The sequence below is a fragment of the Centroberyx gerrardi genome, chromosome 12 (genome assembly GCF_048128805.1).
Source record: "Centroberyx gerrardi isolate f3 chromosome 12, fCenGer3.hap1.cur.20231027, whole genome shotgun sequence".
NCBI lineage: Eukaryota > Metazoa > Chordata > Actinopteri > Beryciformes > Berycidae > Centroberyx > Centroberyx gerrardi.
In genome coordinates this window covers 1,340,237-1,367,324 of record NC_136008.1, presented here as the reverse complement: position 1 = coordinate 1,367,324, position 27,088 = coordinate 1,340,237, and the positions used below count along the sequence as shown (strand labels likewise).

Genomic DNA, 27,088 nt, shown 5'->3' with positions numbered 1-27,088 from the left:
CTTGTACTTTGATGACTTGAAAAGGTTTCTAAAGTCTTGACTTGAGATCTTGTGTTTGTGTAAATGACTTAGATTGAAAGTGATGAGATTTGTTCCAGCGGACGACTGAATTTAAATTCTGTTTTCTGAATTTGTATGGAATGATTGAATTTATTGAAGTTGAAACTGATTATAGAAATCAAACTCATGATGCTCTTACCAAGTTTTTATCCTATTAAAACCATATTGCATTGAAAAGTCCTAGATATTTAGTTTTCTTTAAGATATTAAATTGATACTGGACTCTTGATTTGTTCTGACTTGACTTGCTGTTCTACATTTAGACTTGAGACTTGACATTAATGACATGGACTTGACTTGGAAATCTACATTTAGACTTGGACTTGACTTGAGACTTGAGCCTCAAGACTTGAGACTTGACTTGGGACTCGAGCGAAGCGGACTCGGTCACACCTCCACAAGCAACAGGTTTTGAAACAGGTTTCAGGTCACGAAAAACAAAGAAATAAACTAGGAGAGGCAGAAAGGATTTGTTAAACTTCAAGATAAGATGATGTAGCAAGTAGAGGAGGAAGACATGGGAGAGGAAGATGTGAAGTTGTTGAAGAAATTAGTTTTCAGTTTCAGAAGGAAGATTGGGAGGCAATCTGCCGTCCGATCTTCAGTGGGAAAGTTTTTATTTTACTCAAAAGCATTTTCAGTCTTAACAGCTGAACACTGGAGATTTATCTTGGTGGTTCTGAGTCACAAAATCTCATTCAGACCCTTATTTTCCCGCCTGGGTTTAATCTCTCTGATGATTCAGGTTTTCTGTTTTTGGCCCCAAAAGAAACAATTTTCATCTGACAGCAGGAGAGCAAAGCAGAGCGAGGGTTGATTGACACTTCCTCAGACAATTATTACTTCTGTCTTCCTTTTCCCCAAAGGACCGTTTGAAGTTTAGTCCACCGTACACAGTACAGCAGATCCAGTAAAATAACAACATAGGCTACTGTATGTATTACAAACACCACTAAATCTGGAGTACTGTATGTATATGTATATATATATATATATATACACACACACACACAGTATGTATTTATGTACATATATTTGAAGAGTTTAATTCCAAAATGTTACAAGTCCTCAGTCAATATTTCAGAAACAGAAATGTGTCCAAACTCAAACACAGAACTAATTCATAAGCAAAGGTGTTAAAGCACATCATAGTTTCATATTTAAGTTTTGAGCCGTCTTACTTTCATGCCAGCAACTATTTTGGAAGAGAAGATATAATTTTCTTCGAACGGTGGATATCTTATCTTGGAATGACACTCTGTAATTTGTCTGAGTGGAGGCAGAAGTGGCATCAACCAAAATAGACTTGATTGGAGCGCTTCATCAAAAACACTCAACTTCAGACGAAGAAAGTAGAACATCCAAAAATAAAAGCAGAATGGCAGAGTTTCACTTTTCACTTGAACTTATTGGCTCACACAACAATGCTGAGGCGTTGTGCAGCCTCATCAGCAAACACACATAACAAGGTCACGCCTCAGTATTCTCAACAGGTGAATGAAATCATGACAATTAACTGGGAACCAATCCCATTAAGTGAGTGGCATCATGATATTTTATCTGATGAACTCGGTCTGACCATGGTTTTATGTTTTATCTTCACTTTGCATTTATCAATTATTTGCATTTATTGAAAAGTGCTATATAAATAAAGTATCATTATTATTATCATAACATCACAAAGCCTAAAAACTTCTGAAGCCAAAGGTCAAAGATCACACCAAACAGTTCTCTGCAGTTAAAGGTTTACATCATTAGTGGTAGTACAGTTATTTATAGAAAGCACTTGAGGTTAAAATCATCATTTAGTCCCTTGGGGATGATTGTCTTTAGGGACCAAATCCAGAACATTTCCCTTTGTGCCTTTTCAAGATATCACACCCTGGTTGTTGCTGAGTGATTCTTTCAGTTCTTTGAATTGAAATTCATCATGCATTCTCAGATCGGTTTATCAATGGACCAAACCCTGCTGTGTGTCTATGTGTGTTTATACTGTATAATCTACAGTCACCAGTCTGGACACCTGACTGAATGTTCTGTGTTTCATTCTCTTAAAGCATTTTGATCTAAAGGTTTCTGCTTAAATTCTTGAAATGAGTTTCTTAGACAAATATAAATAGTGAAGTTGATCCTATGTATGAATTTCTTTCCAAAGCCTTTGCCTTTCCATCAAGGCAAAGAATCTAAAATATAATATACCGTATTTCCTCTAATAGTGGCCGGTAGTCAATTAAAATAGTTTCTGAGTCTCCGATAATGGCCGGGGCCGTGGTCGACACGAACAAATAAAGGCCGGCCCCAAATACAGGCCGGGGAAAAAAACAAAGGAAAAAACAACGGTGGATACCAGTAAACTCCTGCTGCCTGTTATATAATGTAACTGTAGTTTGTAGTTATATAATGTAACTGTAGTTTGTAGTAACGTACAAGTGCCACAAGACGGCTCGGCCGGCGGAAGTCTCTGGAGCGTGCCGTCGTCGATTACCGTAATTATCGTAATGCATTACAGTAACAAAAAAACGGCTACCTAACGTACCCCAACAGAAGCAGATCAGAAAACAAGCAGGCTTCATACTATCAAACAGAGGGAATTAGAAATAAAGGCCTGTCTCTAATGTAAGCCTGCTTCCAATAAAGGCCTGGTACCCTCTGCAGTTGAGGTAAATAAAGGCCCGGGCCAATATTAGAGGAAATATGGTAGTTTTGATTGTTTAACACTTTTGTGGTCGCTGCATAATTCCATTTGTGTTATTTCATAGTTCTGATGTCTTTACTATTATTCTAAAAATATGGAAAATAGTACAAATAAAGAAAAATGTGGCGTGTCCAAACCTTTGACTGGCAGTGTATGTAGGTGTGTGTCAGTATGTGTCAGTGTGTATGAACCATATGAAGGTAAAGAACCTGCAGCTGTCTCTCTCTCTCCTCCAGGCGTCTCCAGCTGCTCTGGCTAAGAGTGTGCTAGCAGAAGTGCCCAACCAGGTGGTTGACTACTACAACAGCAAGGGCATCAAGCCCAAAGTGCCCAGCGAGTACCAGTCTTCCAGGCCGTTCGGCCCCTGAGCGCCGGGCCGCACCGCACCGCACCGCACGCTTCAACTGGACTCTGAAACATGTTTACTGTTTTCTGTTGTTCGTTTATGCGGATGTTAAAGGCGCTACGTGAAGCATTTTAACATCGATAAATCATTCGCACATTCATTTAGAGACGTTAGTATAACTGCTGTAAACACACACGATCATTGCAGAGAAGACGACACCCTCTACTCTGCATCCTCCATAGTTTCTCCACCTGGTGGATCTGGAGGGAAATCTGCTGGATCGCTTTACGGCACAAAACAGGAAGAGGTTCTTCTTCTGTTCTTCCAGAGCAAACGGAGCTAAAGCTGAAAGAGTTTCTGGCAGCAGATGGTGGAAGGAGGGAAAGGAAGATGGAGAAATCACTTCCAACATGTTGATCCTCTTCAGGGAGGAAGGGGGGCAGGAAGCAACGGGGCTGATGGGAAATGTAGTCTTAATGTGGAGAAACACTAGCACTAACAATACTACTGCTGTGAGATAGAGGAGACCGATCGTCTCCACCTCAGTCTCATTTGTTTTGTAATTATTCGAAGGCATCACGTTTCAAAATGCTCCACGCAGCTCCTTTAGCGTCCGCTGTGCATGCGGAGCCGACAGCGGCTTGCATCCGTGACGAGATCGTGCCGTTCAGAGCGTTTTTACAGACGTCAAAAACCACAAACACACGAAACGACCGACCCAACGCTGCTTCCCCGCAGACGAGCATGACGGCCGGGGACAGCCGATCAAGGAATGTATGAACCCCCTCCCCCCTCCTCCCCGCGCCCCGTTTGTTTTTATAAAGAGTTTGTCGCGATTTTGCAAAATTTCGTAAAGGTTCGTACGTTGTAAAGCATTTTGGATCTCTGCCAGACGAACAAGCGCGCTGCCTTCTAGAGACGTCTGCATCCTCTACAGTTCTTTTCTAAGGCGAGGCAGATGCATGAACTGTTGTTTTGCATGCAAACCCCCGCCGGACGCCTCGTCCGCGGTTTCTGTTTCCTGGTAGTGAATAATATGAGTAATAATGACGTTTACAGTATACCCGACGCAGGGGACGTTCTACTCCAAAGCATGTTCACATGTAAAGGAAAATGTGTGAGTAGATTTAAAAGCACAACCTGAGTATCTTGACTATCTTCGGCGAGGTTTCTAGATTATGGTGATAGATTATGGTAATTTATAGCCCCAATACCTGCCAATCTCTCTTTCTACCTTTGTCCAGCTGGTTCATTTATTTGGTTGTACTGGTTTTATTTTTATTTTTAATTATTGTAACACTGAGAACTGGTTTGCCTGTTATTCCTAAAGTCTTCGTCCACCAAAATAAACTTTGGAGGGTGAGAGTGAGCTTTGTGAATCAATTTTAAAAGTTGGTATTTTATTATTATAAATTCTGCTTGGTGGATCAGATTTATGCTGAATTTACCAGTGAACCTGAAGCCAGAAACGCACTGGAAGCGTCAGACGCCTTTTCAAAACACACAAAACTGTTTTCAACTGTCAAACTGCCTCAACGCATCGATCTGAACTTGGTTGGATTTTGGGAGCGTCAACAGAAAGCAGCAGGCGGGTTTTCCTGAAAAAAGATAAAATAATGATTTTTCTGCCAGCAGGCGATATTCTCGACTTTGTAATTATCTAAATAGGCATGTCCGTGTTATGATGTGTATTTTTTGTATTAATTTCTAATTTGCAGTCATATATTACAGGGTGTTTATGGATTTAGTTAGTTAGCACCCTTTGGCAGCTCGTCAAGTCGGGTAGTTTGTAAAGTTTTATAGAATAGAGACACTAGACAGGTTATAGAGTTTATGTCACGATAAAACATATGAACCACATCAGAGCCTCCGTGTCTCCGCCTGCGGTGAACCAGAGAAACGTCAAAGTCGCGTCCAGTGCGTTCGGGCCTTTGTGGTTTGGAAAAGTTACTTATTATTATTATTATTATACTTGTAAAGCACATTTCATAACAAAGTTACAGTGTGCTATAGAGGAAACTAATGAGTCAAAAGATAAGTTAAGGCAGTTGATAGACTTCAAATAACAGTGACTTTTACAAACTAGATTTATAGACGACATGAAGCCTTTAACAAAACTCTGACAGTTTCAACATGATCTCATAAAAAGTTGTGAAATGAGCACAAACTCTGTGAAAATTACGATCCTCCACAACGAACTGGACAAAAACATGAACTGGACACAACATTTTCAGCTAAAGGTTGGCTAACGGTTAACTTTAGGAAACTAAATCAACTCGGTTAAAAACTTTTGCTAAAAAACAAAATTTGACTCGTATTGACTCATCATTTCCTTCGTAAGCTGGGAATTGAACTCCGTTTCCTGCTGGGAAAACAGAATTTTAATACTTAATTTGGTGTCAACAAGTCGTGTTTGTTTCACGTATTTGTGTGAGATCAGGTTGGTTTAAATCTGCATGACAAAGAAATATATCAAATACAAAAAACCCAAACTGAAATAAAGAAAAAGGTATAATTCATGTCCTACAATCTGAGTATGTTTACAAGGCAACACTGAACTGTTAATGTGAACTGAGTTTGATTTTCTCTCCCATACAAAGAGAGAAAAGGAGAACGGCAAGTATTCGGCCTAGGTCACATGAGTTATCGTTGTGTAACCATGCAGTATTGTGTGCAAAACAATGACAAACTGACTTATAATAATAAAAGGTTTATCAATAACTTGGTGACTCTGTGTCGAATGTTGAAGGCGGTAAAGATGCAGCAGACGCCATAAATGTCTCAAGATCAAGGAATTTGTTTTGGTGACGTTGGTGCAGAGAAATACTGACAACTTCCACAAAACAGTAACACACTGACTTTACATATCAGTTTACATATAGAGGCACAAATCAGCCACATGTGGATCCATCACAGATGTTCTCAAATAAAGTGTAAATCTGTAGAACTGTGTGTTAGTTAATAAAGTGTAAATCTGTAGAACTGTGTGTTAGTTAATAAAGTGTAAATCTGTAGAACTGTGTGTTAGTTAATAAAGTGTAAATCTGTATGAAGCAGCTAGAAGCAGAGAGCAGCTGAGTCAGCTTGTTGTGGTGTGGCTGTAGATCCATTCAGTAACGTTCTCAGTAAAAGTGAATAGTGTGATAAGGTGGATTTGGTTACTGTGACACAGTAAACTGTCTTGTCTTTAGCCCTAGTCTCTACTCCAAAACACTCTGAGTTGTAGCTTGAGAAGAGTCAGCTCAGTTAACCTGAACAAACTGTTAGCTAGCTAACTAGCCGGCAAACACACTGATGTTAATGTGAACACGCTAACGCTAGCTGCTGCTAGATACGTTAGCTAGTGTGCTAATCAGATGTGTTAACAACAAGACAGTGATGTTAGCTGACCAGATACTATGGTTAGCTAGCTAACAAGCTGACATTATCTAAACACTAAATCAATCAGACGGATCAGTGATGAAATGATCAGTTCAGTCAGAAACAGACAGAAATTAAAGCTGCACTAAGCGATTTTCCGACCACTAGAGGGTGACAGAAACCGCAACACACTTGTAAATAAACCACAGCAAAGCTGCTGGACTATGGAGGCTCCAAAGGACAAACCTAGCTAGAGTCCGTGCATAAAGGCTAACAGCTAAGCTAAACGTACTTATGGAGAAGTGTCACCGGTTTCCACAGATCTTTCTCCTGCTGAAGGTCACATGTACCACAATAACGAGTGAAGAGGCAGGTAGCAAGTTTACTAGTTTAACAAGTTTACCAGTTTAACAACTTTACTAGTTTAACAAGTTTAACAAGTTTACCAGTTTAACAAGTTTACTAGTTTAACAAGTTTACTCGTTCGCTAGGAGACAAGCTAGTTTAAAAAAACAGCAACACAGCTGGCCCGCGTGTGTGGCTGTTGGTTTATATCATCACGTCTCATAGAAAGCTCATAGCACACGTTCGTTTCAGGATTGGTTACAGGGTCTGAAATCGCTTACTGCAGGTTTAACCGTCTGTTCAATTCTGTTGAGACGGATAGAAACACACTCAGCTGTTCACAGAGCTGAAAACCTCCAAGATGGCCGCCACCTGAAAGCGTCTATAGACAGACTCATATTATACTCTCAACTCTTTATACTCTCAACACTTTATTGTGTCAAAAGGAGGCATTTCTCTTTTGAATTAGGCTACTAATATAAAGTACTTGATTTTTACAGGCCAAACTGGATTCATAAAGTACATTACATTACATTAAATTATGTTATTTAGCAGACCCTTTTGTCCAAAGCGACTTACAATAAGTGCATTTTGTAAACAGTAGTGAAACCAACTGTACATCACAGTCTTCATCAGCTAAGCCTTTTAATAGGAATAAGTAACATAGTAACATAACTGAAGAGATGTGTCTTTAGTCTCCGTCGAAAGATGGGCATCGATTCGGCCGTTCTGACAGAAGGGGGCGGAGCTCGTTTCACCGTTGTGGCGCCAAGGATGAGAAGAGTCGCGACCGGGATGAGCGACTTCTGAGCCCACGTAGTGATGGAGGGGCGAGGCGACCTGCGAGGGCGGAGGAGCGGAGGGAGGGAGGCGGGGTCTGAACCTGACCAGAGACTGCAGATAGGGAGGCTGTCTGATGTTCTGCCCTGTAGGAGAGGACCAGGGTCTTGAATCTGATGCAGTAGAGATGGGAAGCCAGTGAAGCGACCGGAAGAGGGGAGTGACGTGAGAGAGTTTTGGTTGGTTGAACACCAGACGGACTGCAGCGTTCTGATTGGCTGTAAAGGTCTGAAGGCAGAGGGTCGCCTGGCCAGAAGAACGTTGCAGGAGTCCAGGAGAGAGATGACAAGAGCCTGGACCAGGAGCTGAGACGCTTCCCTCGTAAGGAACGGGCGAATTTTGTGGATGTTGTAGAGGGAGAACCTGCAGGAGCGGGTCGTCAGCTGCTGGTCCAGGATCACCCCGAGGTTCTTGGCAGTCTGAGAGGGAAACACAGTGTTGTCATGGTGATGGAGGTCTGTGAGAGGGCATCTTTCCTCTTTCCCTGGGAGAAAGAGTAGCTCCGTCTTATCAAGATTGAGCTTAAGGTGAACAGACATCCAAGCACTGATGTCTCTGAGACATGCGGAGATGCTCCATCAGCTTCTGTATCTGAGGGGGGGAGGAGAGGGAGAGCTGAGTGTCGTCAGCAGAACAGTGACAGGAGAAGCCATGAGAGGAGATCACATGGCCGAGGGATTTAGTATAGAGAGAGAATAGCATGGGCCCCAGGACTGAGCCCTGAGGGACACCGGTGCTAAGAGTGCAGGGTCTGGACAGAGATCCCCTCCATGAGACCTGGTATGAGCGGTGAGCCAGATAGGATGGGAACCAGGAGTGTGCAGATCCAGTGATTCCCAGTTCAGAGAGGATGGAGAGAAGGATTTGGTGTCAGCTGTATCAAAACCAGCAGACGAGTCAAGGAGGACCGGGACAGAGGAGAGGGATGAAGCCTGGCAGTGTGCAGGTCTCTGTGACAGCAGGGAGAGCAGTCTCAGAGTGAGAGGCCTTGAAACCGTATCGAAAAGAATCGAACGATCTATTAGTGTGTGTGTGTGTGTGTGTATGTGTGTGTGTGTGTGTGTGTTGTGCTGACTGATGGGACTGGTGACATCTCATTACTGAGCGGAGCTGTTGGCATTTCGAGTAATTGTGTCCGGGCAAATAATGAACTGTTGTTAGCAGTGTGTGTGTGTGTGTGTGTGTGTGTGTGTGTTTATATCAGGAAATGCCACCTGTAGACAGAGGATTGTTCAGGCTGTACAGAGCGGCTCAGTGGAATCATAATGGACAGAGTCTTCTTGTATTATTATTGTGTACCTGCCTTGAAACCTGCTGTGTGTGTGTGTGTGAGTGTGTGTGTGTGTGTGTGAGTGTGTGTGTGTTCCAGAAAATGCCACTGGAAGAGAGATGTTCAAACCAAGCAGAGCAGCTCACTGGAATCATAATGTGTGTATGCTGTCAGACCTGGTGTGTGTGTGTGTGTGTGTGTGCGTTTCTACATTTGTGTGTGTTCATATATCTGTTTTTCTCTCTTTCTGTGAATGTGTGTGTGTGTGTGTGTGTGTGTGATGCACATTTGTGTGTGCTTGTATATGTTTATACATTTTTTCCTATTTGTGTGTGTATACCTGCATGCATGTGTGTTTGCAAGTGTATGTGTGCGTGTTTATGCGTGTGTGTGCATTCATACATCTTTCTGTTTGTTTGTTTATGTATGCGTGGCTGCATGCATGTGTGTATTTGCAGGTGTGTGTTCATACATCTCTTTCTGTGCGTTTGTGTTTGTGTGTATATGTGCGCGTGTTTGTGTATTCACATCTCTCTTTCTGTGTGTTTGTGTGTGTCTGCCTGCCTGTGTGTGTAAGTTGTGTGTGTGTGTGTGTGTGTGTGTGTGTGTGCAAACCAGTCTGTTCCATCTGTTCCAGCAGGTTTTGGTCTTGCAGTGTTTTCTGTATCAGAGTCTGGCTTGTGACCAGAAGGTTGCAGGTTCGAATCCCCAGACTGAGTCTCATTTTATTTATTCAGTTGTTCAATAAAGGTTTAAACTGATGTAAGGCACTCGTGGCCAAATCTGGATGTACAGTCTTTTATTTATGAAATATAATTTTTAGCTTCTGAAGTTTGTGTGATGTCACATCGCTTCGCCTTTCAGCAGGAAACTCGAAAATTTGCGCTAAAAGACCGGAAACCACAGCAGAGAGCGGAGCTGTGACCAAGTCAACTTTGCTCGAGTCCCGAGTCAGTCTCAAGTCTCAAGTCAAGTCCCAACTCTAAATGTAGATTACCAAGTCAGGTCCAAGTCCAGTCCATGTCATTAATGTCAAGTCTCAAGTCTAAATGTAGAACAGCAAGTCAAGTCAGAACAAATCAAGAGTCCAGTATCAATTTAATATCTTAAAGAAAACTAAATATCCAGGACTTTTCAATGCAATATGGTTTTAATAGGATAAAAACTTGGTAAGAGCATCATGAGTTTGATTTCTATAATCAGTTTCAACTTCAATAAATTCAATCATTCCATACAAATTCAGAAAACAGAATTTAAATTCAGTCGTCCGCTGGAACAAATCTCATCACTTTCAATCTAAGTCATTTACACAAACACAAGATCTCAAGTCAAGACTTTAGAAACCTTTTCAAGTCATCAAAGTACAAGTCAGAGTCAAGTCCCAAGTCACCAGAACCCAAGTCAAGTCTCAAGTCTTCTCTTCATGCATCAAGTCAAGTCTCAAGCAGTTAAAACTGTGACTCGAGTCTGACTGACCTCTGGCAGAGAGACCTGAACACAAAGCTGTTTTCTGAAAATATTATAGATTTTTCTTCTTATTCTCTGTAGTTTTCCTGATGATGATGGCTTGTTATTTACCACTCTTCTTCACTGTGATGCTTCTTTAGGACCTGCAGCTTCTTAGCTGCAGGTCTCAGTCAGTCAGTCTGGAGTCAGTCTGTCACAGGAAATGAAGAACAGAATCAGAAAAACGACTCGGCTCTGTTTGTTTTTTCACGACCGGCTTTTCACGCACCGAAGAAAAAGCTCTTTTCACAGTAATCCCACAATGCACGGCGGGCGTATTTATTTGCAGAAAACCAATCAGCTCTGTTTGTTCTGTTCCCTCTGATCAGCAGGTAGTGAAGCCGGTCAAATATTAAGACAGAACAAACCGTCCACTGGCTCTCTGGCTCTGTGGCTCTGTGGTTCCTCCTATAGAGAAACAGAGGAAACATAAAGAAAATAAAACGCTGCTCTGTGTCTGGAGCGTCCGTCTTGCTGTCAGAGTCGGTTCAGCTGTAATCCTGCAACAAAAACCCTCTGACAGAGAAGAGCAGCAGGTTCAGACTCAGAGACTGATGTGAAGCTGAAGGATTCCTGCAGGTGGAAGTTCGTCTCTTTTTCTAGTCTAACAATAATAAATTAAGAAAAAAAGAAGAAAAAAAACATGAAATAGAGAAAAAACATGTAGAAGGGAAAATATATATATATATATATATATATTAAATAAATAAAAATGGTACATAATGTATTTAACGTTTATATTTTTTTTACCTTTAGATAGAATAAACATGTCAGATGTCCTGCATGTTATGTATTTATCTGAACTTTTGAACACAGCATCATAGCAGAGATCACACTAATAAACTGAATGATAAAACGATGAAAGAAAAGAAAAAAAACAACTCATTGCGGGAGATGAAAGAAACCTGCAGGGTTTATGAAAACATCACACAATCATTTCAGAAAATCACCCAAATCTCCCCGACGGAAAATAAAAGACTTCAAAGCTCAATAAGCAGGAAAATGATGGAACGACAACAAAAAGCATGAAGGAGGAGGAGGAGGAGGAGGAGGAGGAGGAGGAGGGGAATGAAAAACAGCTTTGATGCAGAAGACGGAGGCAGAGAAGATGGAGAGAATCAGACTTTCAGCTTCAAACTCTTCTCTCCTCCTCTCCTCTCCTCCTCTGTTCCTCCTCCTCTCCTCCTCCTCTCCTCGTCTTCTCCTCCTCTGTTCCTCCTCCTCCTCTCCTCTCCTCCTCTGTTCCTCCTCTTCTCCTCCTCTGTTCCTCCTCCTCTCCTCCTCCTCTCCTCGTCTTCTCCTCCTCTCTTCCTCCTCCTCCTCTCCTCCTCTCCTCTCCTCCTCCTCCTCTGTTCCTCCTCCTCTCCTCCTCTTCTCCTCCTCTCTTCCTCCTCCTCTTCTCCTCCTCTCCTCTCCTCCTCCTCCTCTGTTCCTCCTCCTCTCCTCCTCCTCTCCTCCTCCTCTCTTCCTCCTCCTCTTCTCCTCCTCTCCTCCACTGTTCAGCTGCTGAACTGAAGCGTTAGCTAACCTGGTCATGTGACCAACAGGTGGAAATGTCCAGTCCAGTTCCTGCTGTTGGACCAGAATCCGGAAAAACCACATGAATTGGAAAATCCCGTGTGAAACCACATGTGGTTCTGGAACATTTGCAGGTGCTCCACATGTTATCACATGTTATAACATGTGATAACATGTGATGACCTGATTACATGTAATCACGTTATCACATGGGAAGTACATGTGGTTTTTCTGTAAGGACCTGATCTGAACTGGAAATGTTGTGACACTGTTGGTTTGACAGTATTTAAAATGATTTAGATTCAATATTATTGATATTATAAAGAGTTATTCCACCTAAAAAGAAGAGTAAAGTGAGTTTAGATTAGACTCCATTACATCCCTGATTCTAACCAGCAGAAAGTTTTCATTTACCATCATCCAAAAAAAAAAATAAATAAACAAACAAAATCCACTGGACTTAAAATGAAGAGTTGGAGGATTGAGTCCAGGACTGTTTCTATTTTTTTATTTTGACATTTTACTGCCTGGATGACTGAAATTAATCTGCTGTTCATTTAACATTTGTCATTTATCTGTTTCTCTTATCCAGAAAGACTTTCAGTGAGTGCAACAGTAGAAAAAGCTTCAAATCATATATGATGTAGACTCCATATCATTATATATTATATAAAGATTTATAAGATTTATGTTTATGCCTAAACACAAATAAAGATAGGTAAAGTGAGTTTAGGTGACACTCCATTACATCCCTGATTCTAACTAACAGTCAGGACGTTTTCATTTATATTTTAGTCGTTCACCTGATGATTTTATCAAGAAAAGCTTTAGAGACTTGAAGACTAGAGAACAGAGGATTGTAGAATCAGCTTCAGGTCCTGGATCAGCAACATGAGAGGCAGATATTAAGCAGTGTGAAGGCTTTGAGCTGCAGGAGTCTGACTGTTCCAGAAAAGAAATAAAAATAAGAGCTAAGAGAGCGGAGGGAGGCAATTTTTTTGTCATTATTTAGATGAGATCAAATTAGAGCAAATAGAGGAGGAGAAGAAGAGACGTTCAACAGGAAGAAAGAATCACAGAACAAAGGAGGCAGCTCGTCTTAATTTGCTGAATTTGCCGACTGAACAGAAAACAAACAACAACAACAACAACAACAGGACTGAAGAGGGAAAACCAGTTTGTAAAGTTACATGAAAGCAGAGACGCTGATCCTCTTCTCTTCATTTCCCAGCAGATTCTGATTAAATGAAACATGATTTTATAAAAAATAAAATAAAGGATTGAAATGAGAAAACAAACTGAACACAGATTTACCTGCTGTGGACATAATTAAATGATGATGATAATTGATGTGAAAATGACGTTCCTCCACCATGAACTGGATTCTGTGATGAAAACATGAACTGGACATTTTCAGCTGCAGGTTGGCTAAGGATTCAGTTCTGACAAATAAAACAACTTGGTTAAGGTTTGGGAAAGGCTTTGGTCGGTTAAATAAGAAAAACTTAAAACTTCCTTCATACAAGCTGGAAATTGAACAAGAAAATGGTTTTATTGATTGTAATTTTTATGTCACTGTCTGGTACACCATGAAGTTATGACATGGAGAATTAACAAGGTGATAAAGTCATTTTTCATTTCTTTGTGACTTAAACCTCCGATGCTCCAGTAACCTTACCTTAAAGGAACACTTTTTTTTTTAAAGGAGCCATTTTTTAACCTTATCTCCATATATTGGTCCTCACTAATACGTGCTGAGAAACTACATCCGCTCTCTTCCTGGATTCTCATCCGACTGCAACCAGGAAGAGAGCGTTTTTAGTTTTTACGAGTTGGAAATCCCAATCTTGCCTTTATGTCTTTCTGAGTCCCGCTGGCCTTGCTGATGAGGCCGCCTGCAGGTGAAATCCTCCACAAACCCAAGTGGGTCACCATTTATTAAAGGTCCCATATTCTCATATATTCCCAGTGTTTTATTTTGTGTCTTTCTGTCCATTCAAAGCTGTGTGTGTGGTGTCATGAACCAAAAACACTCTCAATCCATTTCTCCACGTTCATTTTCCAGCATCTCTCTGAGCCTTACCAAGAACAGGCCGTTTCTGTCTCCGTGTCTTTAAGGCTCATTAATATTAACGACCCTCCGTTCCGATCGGCTAACCGTTTCGAGAGCGAAACGTGAGACGCCGCGGCCCGGCGGCTACAGGTAGGGAAAACTCTCCGGTAATAAACGATGACGACCGCTCGACCGCTTTGAAAAAAACACTTTGTTAGTCTATTATTTCTTACAGAAATGATAATGAGCGAACCTTTGTGACGCCGCAAAGTTACGGAAGTCCAAACGGCTCGTTTAGAGGCTCGCTTTTCTAATATGGATTGTGTGGATTTAGTTTTGATGCTTTCACCATGTTTAGATACACATCCAACTCCTTTATCATCACAGAGGAGAGGGAGTCCTGTTTACATGATGTGGATCTTTAAAACTGGTGCTGGGGGTGAGGTGTTTATGAACATCACCTGAGTTTTGCAGGTGTTGATGTGGAGGCCGGTCCGCGCTCCTGTGAAGCTGCTCAGTCTCCACCAGTATCAGACCGGTTGTGCTGGTCGTCTCCCAGTGTGAACAAAGTGCAGTAAAGTGAAGCAGGACTTGTTTACTCAGCAAACGTTCCCGCGTAAACAAACAGGAAAATTAAGGATTATTATTTCCCCAGCTGTCCTAACAGCCGCGGTGCGATTCCCCAAACGCCGACAGCAGCAGCAATTATCCTCCGATCAAACGCCCCCCGGCTCGGCGTGTTGACGCTCCTCCGCCGGTGAAACCGCAGCGTCGACCCGAGCGGCGCGCCGCGCGGCGGGGAGGCGGCGCGGGCGGCGAGCAGCCGAGGGGGGGGGGGGCGATTAACTCCGACAGGAAAACAAAAGCTCTGCGGTGTGACGCCGCGCGCCTGACACGCCGCCGCCGCCACGCCGAACACGAGACGACGTGTCGGTGAAACCCGGAGCGGCTTGTTGTGGCGTGCGAGTCGAAATGTGAAGCGCCGGCGGTTTTCAGATGTGACAAACTGCAGAGAAACACTTCGCCGAGAGAGGAGAGAGGAGAGAGGATTTCACCTCCTGGGGTTTTGTTGCTTCACCTCACACTTCTCTAACAGCAGCATCACACTTACAGCTGCTACATGCATCATTTTTACACCAATGAATCATTACCACATGAAGATGTTTCTTGAAAGTTATGATGTTTTAGTTCTGATGTTTTGACGTTAAGTGTGATGTTAAATGGGAAATATAATGGTGAAATATTTTGGCCTGAAAGCACAAACAGACCATAATATATGTGTGGAGGTTTGAAAACTCACTCTCCAGCACGTTCTGGAACAAAACTCCCTCATTAAAAAACATTTATTTCACAGGTGATTCATTCCATCATCATGCTCACGTCTCTCAGCTGCAGCAGCTGCTGCCAATCAGCTGCTGTGAATAGAAACAGACAGACTTAATTCTATTAGGCAGACAGCCGGCCTGAACGATTAATAGAATAGAATAGAAGACAGGTGACACACTGACTCACAACCTGTCTCCAGTCTTGCCACCGTTAAAACTTTCAGAGAATTTAGATTTTTTTGTCTGATGAACTGCAGCAGATATTACTCGCTTTTCATAAGCTGATTGTATTAGTGTGAATATAAATGATAATAGTGATTGTTAACTGTGATTGTGATAATTGTGATTATGACCTAGCTTGCAGTCTGCATTCAGTGTTTACAATGTTTCTATACGTTAGCTAATCACTGAAATTGAAACACACGCTTTTTACAACGCTTGTGGCGAAGGACGAGCTTTTCCTCCATGTTTGTTTTGCAGCCAGTCGTGTTTGTCGTCGCTGTCGATTGGTCGGCTGTGGATGACGCTCCGCACTACAAACAAAAGTAGAAGCAGTTTCTGTTATTCCCCTGAGAACACGACTGCAGAGACGACCGTGGAAAGGAGCGCGCTTGATGTGTGTCGTCTGAGCGCACCCTTACTATTATTATTCCTTTATTTAAACAGGAAGTCTTATTGAGATCCGGATCTCTTTTTCACCTGCTGACAACAATACAGATATAAAAAAAAAAGACACAGAAGTTCATTCACACATCGTCACACAGCAAACAATCAGCAAACGACGACAAATCAGACAAAATGGTTACACTCAACAACGAATTTCAACTTTTCTAAAGAAACAAGGGATTCTAATTTCAAAGACTTTTGCAAATCAATCCCTTTATAAGTCGCATATCGAAAAACATCTCTGCTGAGCTCCGTATTTACATAAGATTAGGAGAGAATTAGATTTTCCTGAGACCTGGTTCCATAGTTACTGCATTTAAACCTGAGTAAAGAAGAGAGATAACAGACTGATTTCCCCAGCAGAGCCTTAGAAATGAACAAAACACAATGCATTTCCCTTCTTTTTGTTAAAGAACACCATTCCACTTTTTTGTAATCACCAGTTACTCTGTCAGTTCATATCATTATGGGATACGGGTTACATCCTACAGTAAATCCAGAACAGTGAGATATGAGCAGCAGAGAGCAGAGTCTGAAGTCCTGCAGTGTGAACGCAGCCTGAGCCTCCAGCAGACAGGACGGATCAGTCTGTGGTTTAAAGTCTTACTCACATTAATCTGTTTACAGGCATCTTTACATCCCATAATACACGAGTCAACACAATACGCTCAGAAATGTACAAGTTTAGCACAAAAGACAACAGGGAATGGGATTAGCCGGATTCATAAATCCTCCATAATATTGTTACAACTTGTTTGGATTTGTCACAGAAGAGAAAAGAGCTTCTGTTTTAATTCAAAATAGAAATGATGTTTACAACACAAAGAGAATTACAGCTGAAGGACAAGAGAGAGAGAGAACTGAGGATGGAGAGAGAGAACTGAGGATGGAGAGAGAGAACTGAGGATGGAGAGAGAGAACTGAGGATGGAGAGAACCGAGGATGGAGAGAGAGAACTGAGGATGGAGAGAGAGAACTGAGGATGGAGAGAGAGAACCGAGGATGGAGAGAGAGAACCGAGGATGGAGAGAGAACCGAGGATGGAGAGAGAGACTAGTTAGAATGCAGAAGGAGTTTTGCTTATTGAAACATCTTCTCAGGGCAGAAACTGTTATGAATGTTAAGCAGGACTGTGACGGTATGTTAGCTAACACAAATGTTTTTTATTTGTAAGTATTTCATTCACAATTTATTAACTTTCCTGTTAAATAGAAAGAGACAGGTGCTGAGGTGTAACAGTTTGCTGACTATGTTAGCTGTTAGCTGTTAGCTGTTAGCCGGTGGTCACGGACACAGAGATCAGTTAGACAGCCAGCTACATATTCTTTGGTCACGGCTTGTGTGCTAGCTAACGTTAGCTGGCTACATAGTTTTATTTAACTTGTTTTAGGCAGAAATAAAAACCTTCACCTTGCTTTTCCCCCGGTGTGAAGGCAGTCTTGTCCTATCTGCCCCGAGCAGGAGGCTGTAAAGGTTTTATGGTTATAAGACAAGTGTCTGTCCAGTGTCTTAAGACACAAATGACGTAAAAGACAGAAGTATGTGTCGTCCGACAGTGTCTTCCACAAGGTCGCAGACGCCGTCATTGATTTGTCTTACATTTTCATTGGTTGGCTGGACCGAGCGTTCTATCGTTGCCATGGAGATGGAAACAGCTGTCTAACTACTTGCTTTGGCCGAGGGGAATAAAAAAAGTAAAAGTAGTATTGTGACATTGTAATGGATGGTTTTAAGGAGAGACCGGCAGAACGAGTGAGGAGGTATCCTCACCTGTTAGAGGGATTTTAAAGACTCCCAAAAAACAACGAACTCCTGGGGGAACTGCTGCAGCTCTTGGTATCGACGTTTTGGCAGCAAAACAGCGCTGGAATTTACTATAATGTCAACCTGATTAGCTACTGTAGCTCAATGTGTGTGTGTGTGTGTGTGTGTGTATTTGAGACAGCTTGTGCAGACGTCTCCCGATACGTCATTTGAGCACAAATGCCTCAGTGTCATCCGACACTTTTCGTAAGACACCTGTCCACACCTGTCTTATAACCATAAAACAGCCTGAAGACTCATGCCTGTTCTGGCTTTAGTCTGTATATATTTTGTCAGCTATATTACAGCCTTGTGTCTCCTGCATCATCAGCAGCCACTGGTGCAGGATGTAAACAGCTTAATGAACCCAGTGGGACTTTCTTCATTCATACTGAGACTTTACCAAATCATCTGATGTCTCTCAGCCAATTAACTGAACAGCAGTGAAACAGTTGGACTGCTTGTCAGTCAGGTTGCTAATTGATATTTTAGATTTTAAAGCTCCATCTGGTGTAAAGCAGGACTCCCTCTCCTCTGTGATGATAAAGGAATTGGATGTGTATCTAAACATGGTGAAAGTATCAAAACTAAATCCACACAATCCATATTAGAAAAGCGAGCCTCTAAACGAGCCGTTTGGACTACATACTAAACGTTACTGAACTGTTTTACAACAAACTGCGACTTTCTTGACTTGCAAAATTATCTTTTAAATTGACAAAACATCATATGTGTAAGTCATGGCACAATTCAAACGGGATCAAACAATTATTTGTCTCTCGCCGTTGACTACCGTACATATTTTTTCCAAAATAAGGTCCCATGGGGGACAGCGGAAGGGGAGGGACTTAGGCTCTCTATGATCAGCCAATCAGAGCCCACGACTCGGCATAGACTCGACGCAAAGTTGCTATTCTTGGGCAGCTGGGTTCCAACACCTGCGCCTACGAGACATTATTCAACCACAAATATGCATCAAATAGAGTCAGTTTACGTGCAGAGACGCTATTTTCATGCAAGTATAAAATGTGCTTTAGTTTTACAGTTTGTCTTTCCGTCAGTGTCACATGAGACTCTGAGGCGGCGTGCTGACAGACACCGGAGGAAACAGTAGAGTTGCGTTTTACCGAACATCCAGGTACTATGTTAGAAGACGCTAACGCTAACTACTGCGGCAGTGCTAGCATCATAGCTCTGTATTAGCCCGTCAGCTTTTTTGAGGATTATTCTACAGCAAAATCAGTGTTTAATTGGAGTTACGGTCCAGCTGATGGAAGATAACAGTCAGTCAGGTCCTGTGTTCCACGAAATGGGTTTAAGTCAGAAACCAGTGCAAACCAGGCTGTTCCCATGGCAACAGCCCCCGACCCTCCTTCCCCCCCCCTCCGGCTCCGCTCTCACCTCTGGACCAATCAGAGAGAGAGAGAGAAAGAGAGAGAGAGAGAGAGAGGAAAGGTAGGAACATGCAGGAGGTGTGTGAGCAACGCTAAAAACTATCAGATGGGTGATTATAACTGAAATGTTGTAATAAATGTTCAATCTCAGCTATTTAAAGACATGATGAACTGCTGTGAGAGCTATTGTGTTTTAGACTGAGTTTGCTTTGGCCCTGTGTGTGTGTGTGTGTGAGTGTGTGTGTGTGTGTGTGGTGAACTGAAGCTACACAAAAGTCTGCAGTGAAGTCAGTGAAGAAAGTCTGAACCCAATCAAATCATCATGATGGTAAAAACCCTGAAGATAACCAGACAACCAGAATTATTCTTTACCCAGATGGCCAACTTGGCCGGACCAAATAGGAAATCCAGAAAGATAATTTCCCTTCTGGAGAAATACACAGGCAACAAAACCAACAATGCAATGTTCATGCAATGTTAATACATCTCCGCCAGCTTAGCACACAGTCCAGTTCACTGAGACAAAACATTTGCAATTCGATGACATAAAACATACGATAAAACCCCTGGTGCCGTGCAAAAAATATGATGGTTCCCCAAAACTTCATTATAAAAACTGTTGGATACCAGGAACCCAAATTATGATGGAGAGAGAGGGAGAGAGAGAGAGAGAGAGAGAGAGAGAGAGAGAGAGAGAGAGAGAGAGAGAGAGAGAGAGAGAGATTGTGTATTTGAGTGTGTGTGTGTGTGTGTGTGTGTGTGTGTGTGTCTGAATACAACCATGCTCCTTCAGAAGATGTATCAGCCTGCAGGTCTCTGCTTATTTTTGGGCATTTTGAAGTTTTAGTTCCACCAACATTCTGTGAAGCAGAGCTGCTCTGGAGGCAGAAGGAATCTGATTGGTTGAGTTAAACCTCAGTGGGCGGAGCCAAAGAACCACAGTTTGTCACAGCACAAGCTAGCCAACAGGCAAACCTGAATGGCAAAGAAGGAACTAAATGGTAATTACTTCTTTTCCGTTCCTTCATCACCATGTCATCATGATGTGAGGTCAGCAGCTAGCTAACTAGCTTACCTAGCTAGCTATAGGCTAGTTTGAACTTGAAGGTCAGCTAGCTAACTAGCTAACCTAGATAACTTAGTATGGTAGATTGTATTGTTTCAGTTAGCAGCAGAGCGCTAGGCTTCATAATCTTAGCTTCCTCCTCTCTTACCTCTTGTATTTTTCTCTGGGCTTCAGTCTAATGTTACTGAGCCAGAAAAACTGTGGATCTTTGGCTCCGCCCACTGAGGTTTCACTCAACCAATCAGATTATTTCTGCTTTCAGAGCAGCTCTGCCTCCCAGAATTGTTTGTAGAAGTAAACCTACTGCTGTCCAGCCCCCATGGATCGCAGTCTTTAGCACTAAGGAAGTTTGTCCCGCCTACATCCACCATCCAATCAGGTTTGTCGGACGGTATCTGTCCGAAATAACTGCCGGTGGATAGACTTGACCAGACCGCTATGAATCACCATGCCAATTCAAAGAGCCACAGTGCTAAAGGCTGAGATTCATGGGGCTGGACAGCAGGCAAGAATTTTTAGGCTTGAAACCAGTGATAAAATACTGACTTGGTCTTATTAGCTCAGTGAGTCCAGCAGGGTTCAGGCTTTGATTTGAAACTTAAAATATAAACACTCATGACAGAGTAAAAAACTTTACAGTCAGTACAGTCTCCTCCATCTATGTTCTGGCCACAGGACAGAGTCAAGTTTTTAATTCAAACATCTTGGCATGAATCAGCATAAAATTCACTTTGATTAGTTCTCTGCTGGACTGAAGCGCCCACACACACACACACACACGCACACACACCCACACACACACATTATCTGATTCATGTTAAGGCCTGTAGCCCAAAATAAAAATCCTAAAATGCCACATCAAATAATTTTGACCTAAAGAGGCCCTAATTAAAATCCTCTAATTGAAAAGGGCCAGCAATTACCTCAGCTGACCAGCGGAGACCCTTCACCTAACGAGGTCATTAATGAAGAGCAGCCAATAGGAAGCCAGCAGCAGGACGGCCTGTTAGCTCTCACACTCCTACAGCTGGGGGGTAAAACTCTGGCCTTGTCTACACTCATCAGGTAAATTTGAAAACGGCGTTTTTGTGTCGTTTGTGTTTCCGTCCACACTAACGTTTCCAGGCCTTTTTCTAAGTTCGCCGTCTGCACTAATACACAAAAAAGATAGGAAAACTGTGAAATCTCCCCTATTGGACATGTGCAAGCCTCTGACCCATGACCTTCATGTCGTTAACCCCTTAGCAGAGCCTCCGTACTACAACACGAAACAACACGAAACAACACGAAGCGTTTTCAAATTCAGCCACTTTGGAGAGCGTTTTCAGAAAGCTCCGTTTCCGGTGGTCGAAAACGCCGTCTTAGTGAGGATGAAAGGATAAAACAGAGAAATAAAGATGTGTTTTCAAATTTACCCGGATTAGTGTGGACAAGGCCTCTGAATACAGACACATGGACTGAACATTCAGATTCACATTCAGAAGACGTTATTCATCCCTGGGGGAAATTATTTCAGTCACAATTTCTCATGTTCAGATTAAAAAGTGGAAGAAGTAAGAAATATATTAGGCCTAGTATAGTAGAATAAAGTGCAAAGTAAAAATACAATAAAATACAATAAAAGGCAGGATTAATAAAAGGTTAAAGGATAAAGTGACCAGTGACATTGGATAATGTAATACTATTGCACAACCATGAAGTTAGCACAATACATATTACACATGAGGGGTGTTTGGGGGTAACAGTTACTGTAATCGGATTTTTTTTTTTGAGTAAAATGAGGCTTTACTGCTCCAGTTTCACATTACAGTTCCTGAACCAACTGATCGGTCGTTCCTTCCTCTTTAACTCTTTATTGGTGAAATATCTGACAGATCCCCCTCGTCTTCTGCTGCCTTCAAGTCCTGTCAGAAATATCAGAATCACAGTAGAACGCAAGTAAACCTACCACAATCATTTTAGGGTGTAACACAAAAGTAATGAAACAAGTAGAGTAACTAATTACTTTTCTAGGGGATTGATAAGTAAAGTGGCGGTCAAACATCTCCAACCAGTCTCCATCCAGTTTAGTGCAAAATGCACTTAATAATTTTGCATAGAATGCCAGTTTTCTGAACTGTAATATCTGTAAAACAAATGCTTCCTATGTTATATTTTGAATAAACATGCAGTCTTTAAGTTTTCGTGTAAAGCTGCTGCTGAACAAGGAATGTTGGTCAGGTTATGGACAGACAGTGGATTTCGGCCGTAACTCACAGACTGAGAACGTAGAATAAATCCTTTTGATTTATTGTTATTTTAATGTGAAAAAGTTGCATGTTGCTGCTTTACATGAACCTCCATCTGCTGAATAAATAAAATATTCAACCTATTGTCTTATAGTTTCAAAGAAATGCATGGCTGTCAGTGGGAAAATTGTAATTAAAAAACAAAACAAAACAATGATTTGTGGAAAGTGTTTCCTCTCAGCAGATAAGAGGTTTTCCCTCCAGCAGCAGTGACAGGAGGCCGGGCTGGTCGTCTTTATTTTAATAACATTTACAGGAGGTTTGAACCAACGCCAGCGGCCATGTGTCGCAGCAGCTGGTGACGCCTCACACCGGAGCGCTTTGGACCGGGATGAGAGAGGAGAGGGAGGGAGGAGGAGGGGAGAGAGGAGAGGGAGGGAGGAGGGAGAGAGGGAGGAGGGAGAGAGAGACGGACGGACGGATGTTTCTCTAGAGAATCTCCTCATCTTCATATTCATCACCCTGCTGCTGCCAACCGGAGCGACCGGACAACAGAAAGGAAAAAAATAAAATTGGCAACTGGAATACTACTGTGTGATGAATTTTTCAGACCATATGATGTACTTTCATCGTTAATATTAATTAAAAAAACATACAATATCTGAATAATTAAATCAGTTCTAGTGTCAGCCATATTTGATCCTCTGTTGTAGTAACACTAAGTCATACAGGTGCAGAGGTTCGTTCCTATAATGGAAATACAGTAAATCAGTGGATCTCAACGTGGGGTCCGGGACCACCAGGGGGACCCTGAGGGGGTTCCAGGGGGTCCCCAGCAAACTGATGAATTGTTAAACTTCAGCATAATTTAATTTACAAGAAGTTAACACAGTTAGAGTATGTAGAAGAATGACTGTTCTGATCATAGTTTCTCTGTTTTCTCTCTACCTGCAATACAGACAGTCATGGGATTTGGGAGGTTTGGGGGTCTGTGGGCTGAATGTTTATTAAATTAGGGTTCCTTGATATGAAATAAGTTGAGAATCACTGTGGTAAATCATAAGTTAATATGTTTGTTCCTTACTTACCTATTTTTGTCTTTATTTGTATCTCTTTCTTTTTAGTGTCATTTTTCTAGACAAATTCTGTCTTGCTTTTGCTTGTATTTTTTTATTTTGTCCATTAATTTCATGTAAAGCACTTTGAGTTGCATTCTGTGTATGAATGCCATAAAAACAAAATTATTATTCTTAGTAAAATGTAAAAAATGCCATGTGAGAAAAGGTAGTGTAGAAAAGTGGTTCACAAAATAGGTGCTGGGCTCCCTGAGGTGGCTCCAGGGTGTCCTCAAGTAAAATAAGAAATAGGTTTATTATTTAATTTACCAGAAATTCGCCTAAAGAGAAAACAGAAAATAAAAATGACTGTTCTGATCTTGTTTGACTTTCTCCACTGTTCTCTCCCTTCCTACGGTATAAATTCAGCACTATGGATAAAAGTCCTCAGATGGGGGTTTCCTGGGACAAAATCTGACCAAACAGGCGCCCATGGCTGAACACAAATCTATTTCTTTGGTTTGAACCAAAGTGGAAAAATGTACTTTGGTTCGTTCAGGTGAATGTGATGCCATAAAAAGTCGTGAAATGAGCACAAACTCTGAAACGCAGATTTACGTGCTGTGGACACAAATCAGTCCCACCAGGATTTCGCAGAGTTTTTTTGTGATTATTGCGGCCAAAAATTGATTGATTGATTTTGCAGCAGCTTTTTTCAAAAATTGCGATACAATTTGCGAAGTTTTATGTGCTTTTTTTGTGGTAAAATTGTGGGAATTGGGAAAAATTGCAAGCAAGAATTTTTTTTTAAAACTACTACTAATGAAGAGTCATATGTAATCACTTCCTTTGATAAAAAGCATACTGCATATCACAGAAACAACTATATTTCAGTGCTAATTTTTTGTATTTATTTTCTGAACATGAGAACCATGGGCTCAAAGTTATATAAAAAAGAAAATACGGTACTTGAATTCCATTTATAAGTCTTAATGAAATAAACTTTCAACTCAACATTTCATTTGTGTGGTCAGTGGGCATCTGCTCTGGAAGATGTTGAGAAGCCGGAGGATGACTTTGCACTTGTCAGCCATGATGTCGATCCGGACATTCAGGGACTGAGCCAGGTTTGGGTCTTTAAGTGTCTCATGGAGTCTCTCCACAGACTGTGGAGCACTTCTGCCACACACCTGGGAATTAAAAACACAAATAGAAAATGAAAAAATTAGGCCAAGTGTACAGTATTCACTCTAATGTTAAATATAATTACATTAATTACATATAAATTCAGACAAATGTATACACCAGGGCTGTGATAGTTTTTTGATCTATGGTGTGAAATGTTGAAATGTCTGTGTGTGTGTGTGTGTGTGTGTGTGTGTGTGTGTGTGTGTGTGTGTTGCTAAAGGGGGGCTGTGATGCAGAAAAGTGTTACTTGCAGGGCTTGACATTAGCACCCGCCCACCCGCCAAATGCAGGTAGAGTTCGGCAGCGGCGTGTAACACAGTCACTCTTACTAGCCAGTTTGGCAGGTGGCAAAATATCCCTCATGCCCACGTGTGTAATGAGAGGAGAACAGACGGTTCCGGTGAGCGAGCGAGCGAGACACAGAGAGAGAGAGAGAGAGACAGACAGAGAGAGAGAGACAGAGAGAGACAGAGAGAGAGTGAGAGAGAGAGAGACAGAGAGAGAGTGAGAGAGAGAGAGACAGAGAGAGAGTGAGAGACAGAGAGAGAGAGATACAGAGAAAGAGAGATACAGAGAGAGAGAGACAGAGAGAGAGACAGAGAGAGAGTGAGCGACAGAGAGAGAGAGAGAGAGAGAGAGTGAGCGACAGAGAGAGAGAGATACAGAGAAAGAGAGACAGAGAGAGTGAGCGACAGAGAGAGAGAGATACAGAGAAAGAGATACAGAGAGAGAGAGACAGAGAGAGAGACAGAGAGAGAGTGAGCGACAGAGAGAGAGAGAGGGAGATACAGAGAGAGAGAAAGACAGAGAGAGAGAGTGAGCGAGATACAGAGAGAGAGATACAGAGAGAGAGTGAGCGACAGAGAGAGACAGAGAAAGAGAGAGAGATACAGAGAAAGAGATACAGAGAGAGAGTGAGCGACAGAGAGAGACAGAGAAAGAGAGAGAGATACAGAGAAAGAGAGACAGAGAGAGAGTGAGCGACAGAGAGAGAGATACAGAGAAAGAGAGAGAGATACAGAGAGAGAGAGACAGAGAGAGAGTGAGCGACAGAGAGAGAGAGAGAGAGAGGGAGATACAGAGAGAGAGAGACAGAGAGAGAGAGAGCGACAGAGAGAGAGAGGGAGGGAGATACAGAGAGAGAGACAGAGAGAGAGGGAGATACAGAGAGAGACAGAGAGAGAGAGAGCGACAGAGAGAGAGAGAGGGAGGGAGATACAGAGAGAGAGACAGAGAGAGAGGGCGATACAGAGAGAGACAGAGAGAGAGAGAGCGACAGAGAGAGAGAGGGAGGGAGATACAGAGAGAGAGACAGAGAGAGAGGGAGATACAGAGAGAGACAGAGAGAGAGAGAGCGACAGAGAGAGAGAGGGAGGGAGATACAGAGAGAGAGACAGAGAGAGAGGGAGATACAGAGAGAGAGAAAGACAGAGAGAGAGAGTGAGCGAGATACAGAGAGAGAGAGACAGAGAGAGAGGGAGGGAGAGATACAGAGAGAGAGAGAGAGAGAGAGTGAGCGAGATACAGAGAGAGAGAAAGACAGAGAGAGAGAGTGAGCGAGATACAGAGAGAGAGAGACAGAGAGAGAGGGAGGGAGAGATACAGAGAGTGAGCGACAGAGAGAGAGAGGGAGATACAGAGAGAGACAGAGAGAGAGAGAGCGACAGAGAGAGAGAGAGGGAGGGAGATACAGAGAGAGAGACAGAGAGAGAGGGAGATACAGAGAGAGAGAAAGACAGAGAGAGAGAGAGTGAGCGAGATACAGAGAGAGAGAGACAGAGAGAGAGGGAGGGAGAGATACAGAGAGAGAGAGAGAGAGAGAGAGAGAGGGAGATACAGAGAGAGAGAAAGACAGAGAGAGAGTGAGCGAGATACAGAGAGAGAGAGAGAGAGAGCGACAGAGAGAGAGAGAGAGAGAGGGAGATACAGAGAGAGACAGAGAGAGAGAGGGAGGGAGATACAGAGAGAGACAGAGAGAGAGAGAGAGGGAGATACAGAGAGAGACAGAGAGAGAGAGAGAGGGAGATACAGAGAGAGACAGAGAGAGAGAGAGAGGGAGATACAGAGAGAGACAGAGAGAGAGAGAGTGAGATACAGAGAGAGAGAGCGAGAGAGAGAGCGACAGAGAGAGCGCACAGAGCATTAGTGGCTGAGTGAATCAATGCACTACACGCAGTTCTACAATTAAATAGTGGAAAGAATCTATATTGTGGCGGTCAGTGCTGACATTAAGTTTTGTATGTGTGGGAAACCCTGGTAGAAGGAACAGGTACGGGAGGGGTAACTTAGAGCGAGGGGAGATTGTTCACTAGTTAATCGATCGCGGATGGCGTCGTTCTCTCGGACGGATAAAAAAATAAAAATAAAAAA

The 27,088-nt window shown here is 42.3% G+C and overlaps 1 protein-coding gene and 1 pseudogene across 1 annotated transcript in view; one reads left to right on the top strand and one right to left on the bottom strand.

Annotated features, from left to right (window-relative positions):
- cpne4a (copine IVa) overlaps positions 1–5,822 on the top strand; it is an 87,871-nt gene extending 82,049 nt beyond the window's left edge. Inside the window, exon 14 of the mRNA XM_078287048.1 lies at positions 2,992–5,822. Within this exon, the coding sequence (XP_078143174.1) occupies positions 2,992–3,123 (132 nt within the window). The 3' untranslated portion in view covers positions 3,124–5,822. The remainder of the gene's footprint in view (positions 1–2,991) is intronic.
- A 1,616-nt stretch (positions 5,823–7,438) lies between these two features.
- The window catches only part of LOC144541917 (uncharacterized), a 46,726-nt pseudogene continuing 27,076 nt past the window's right edge, over positions 7,439–27,088 (bottom strand).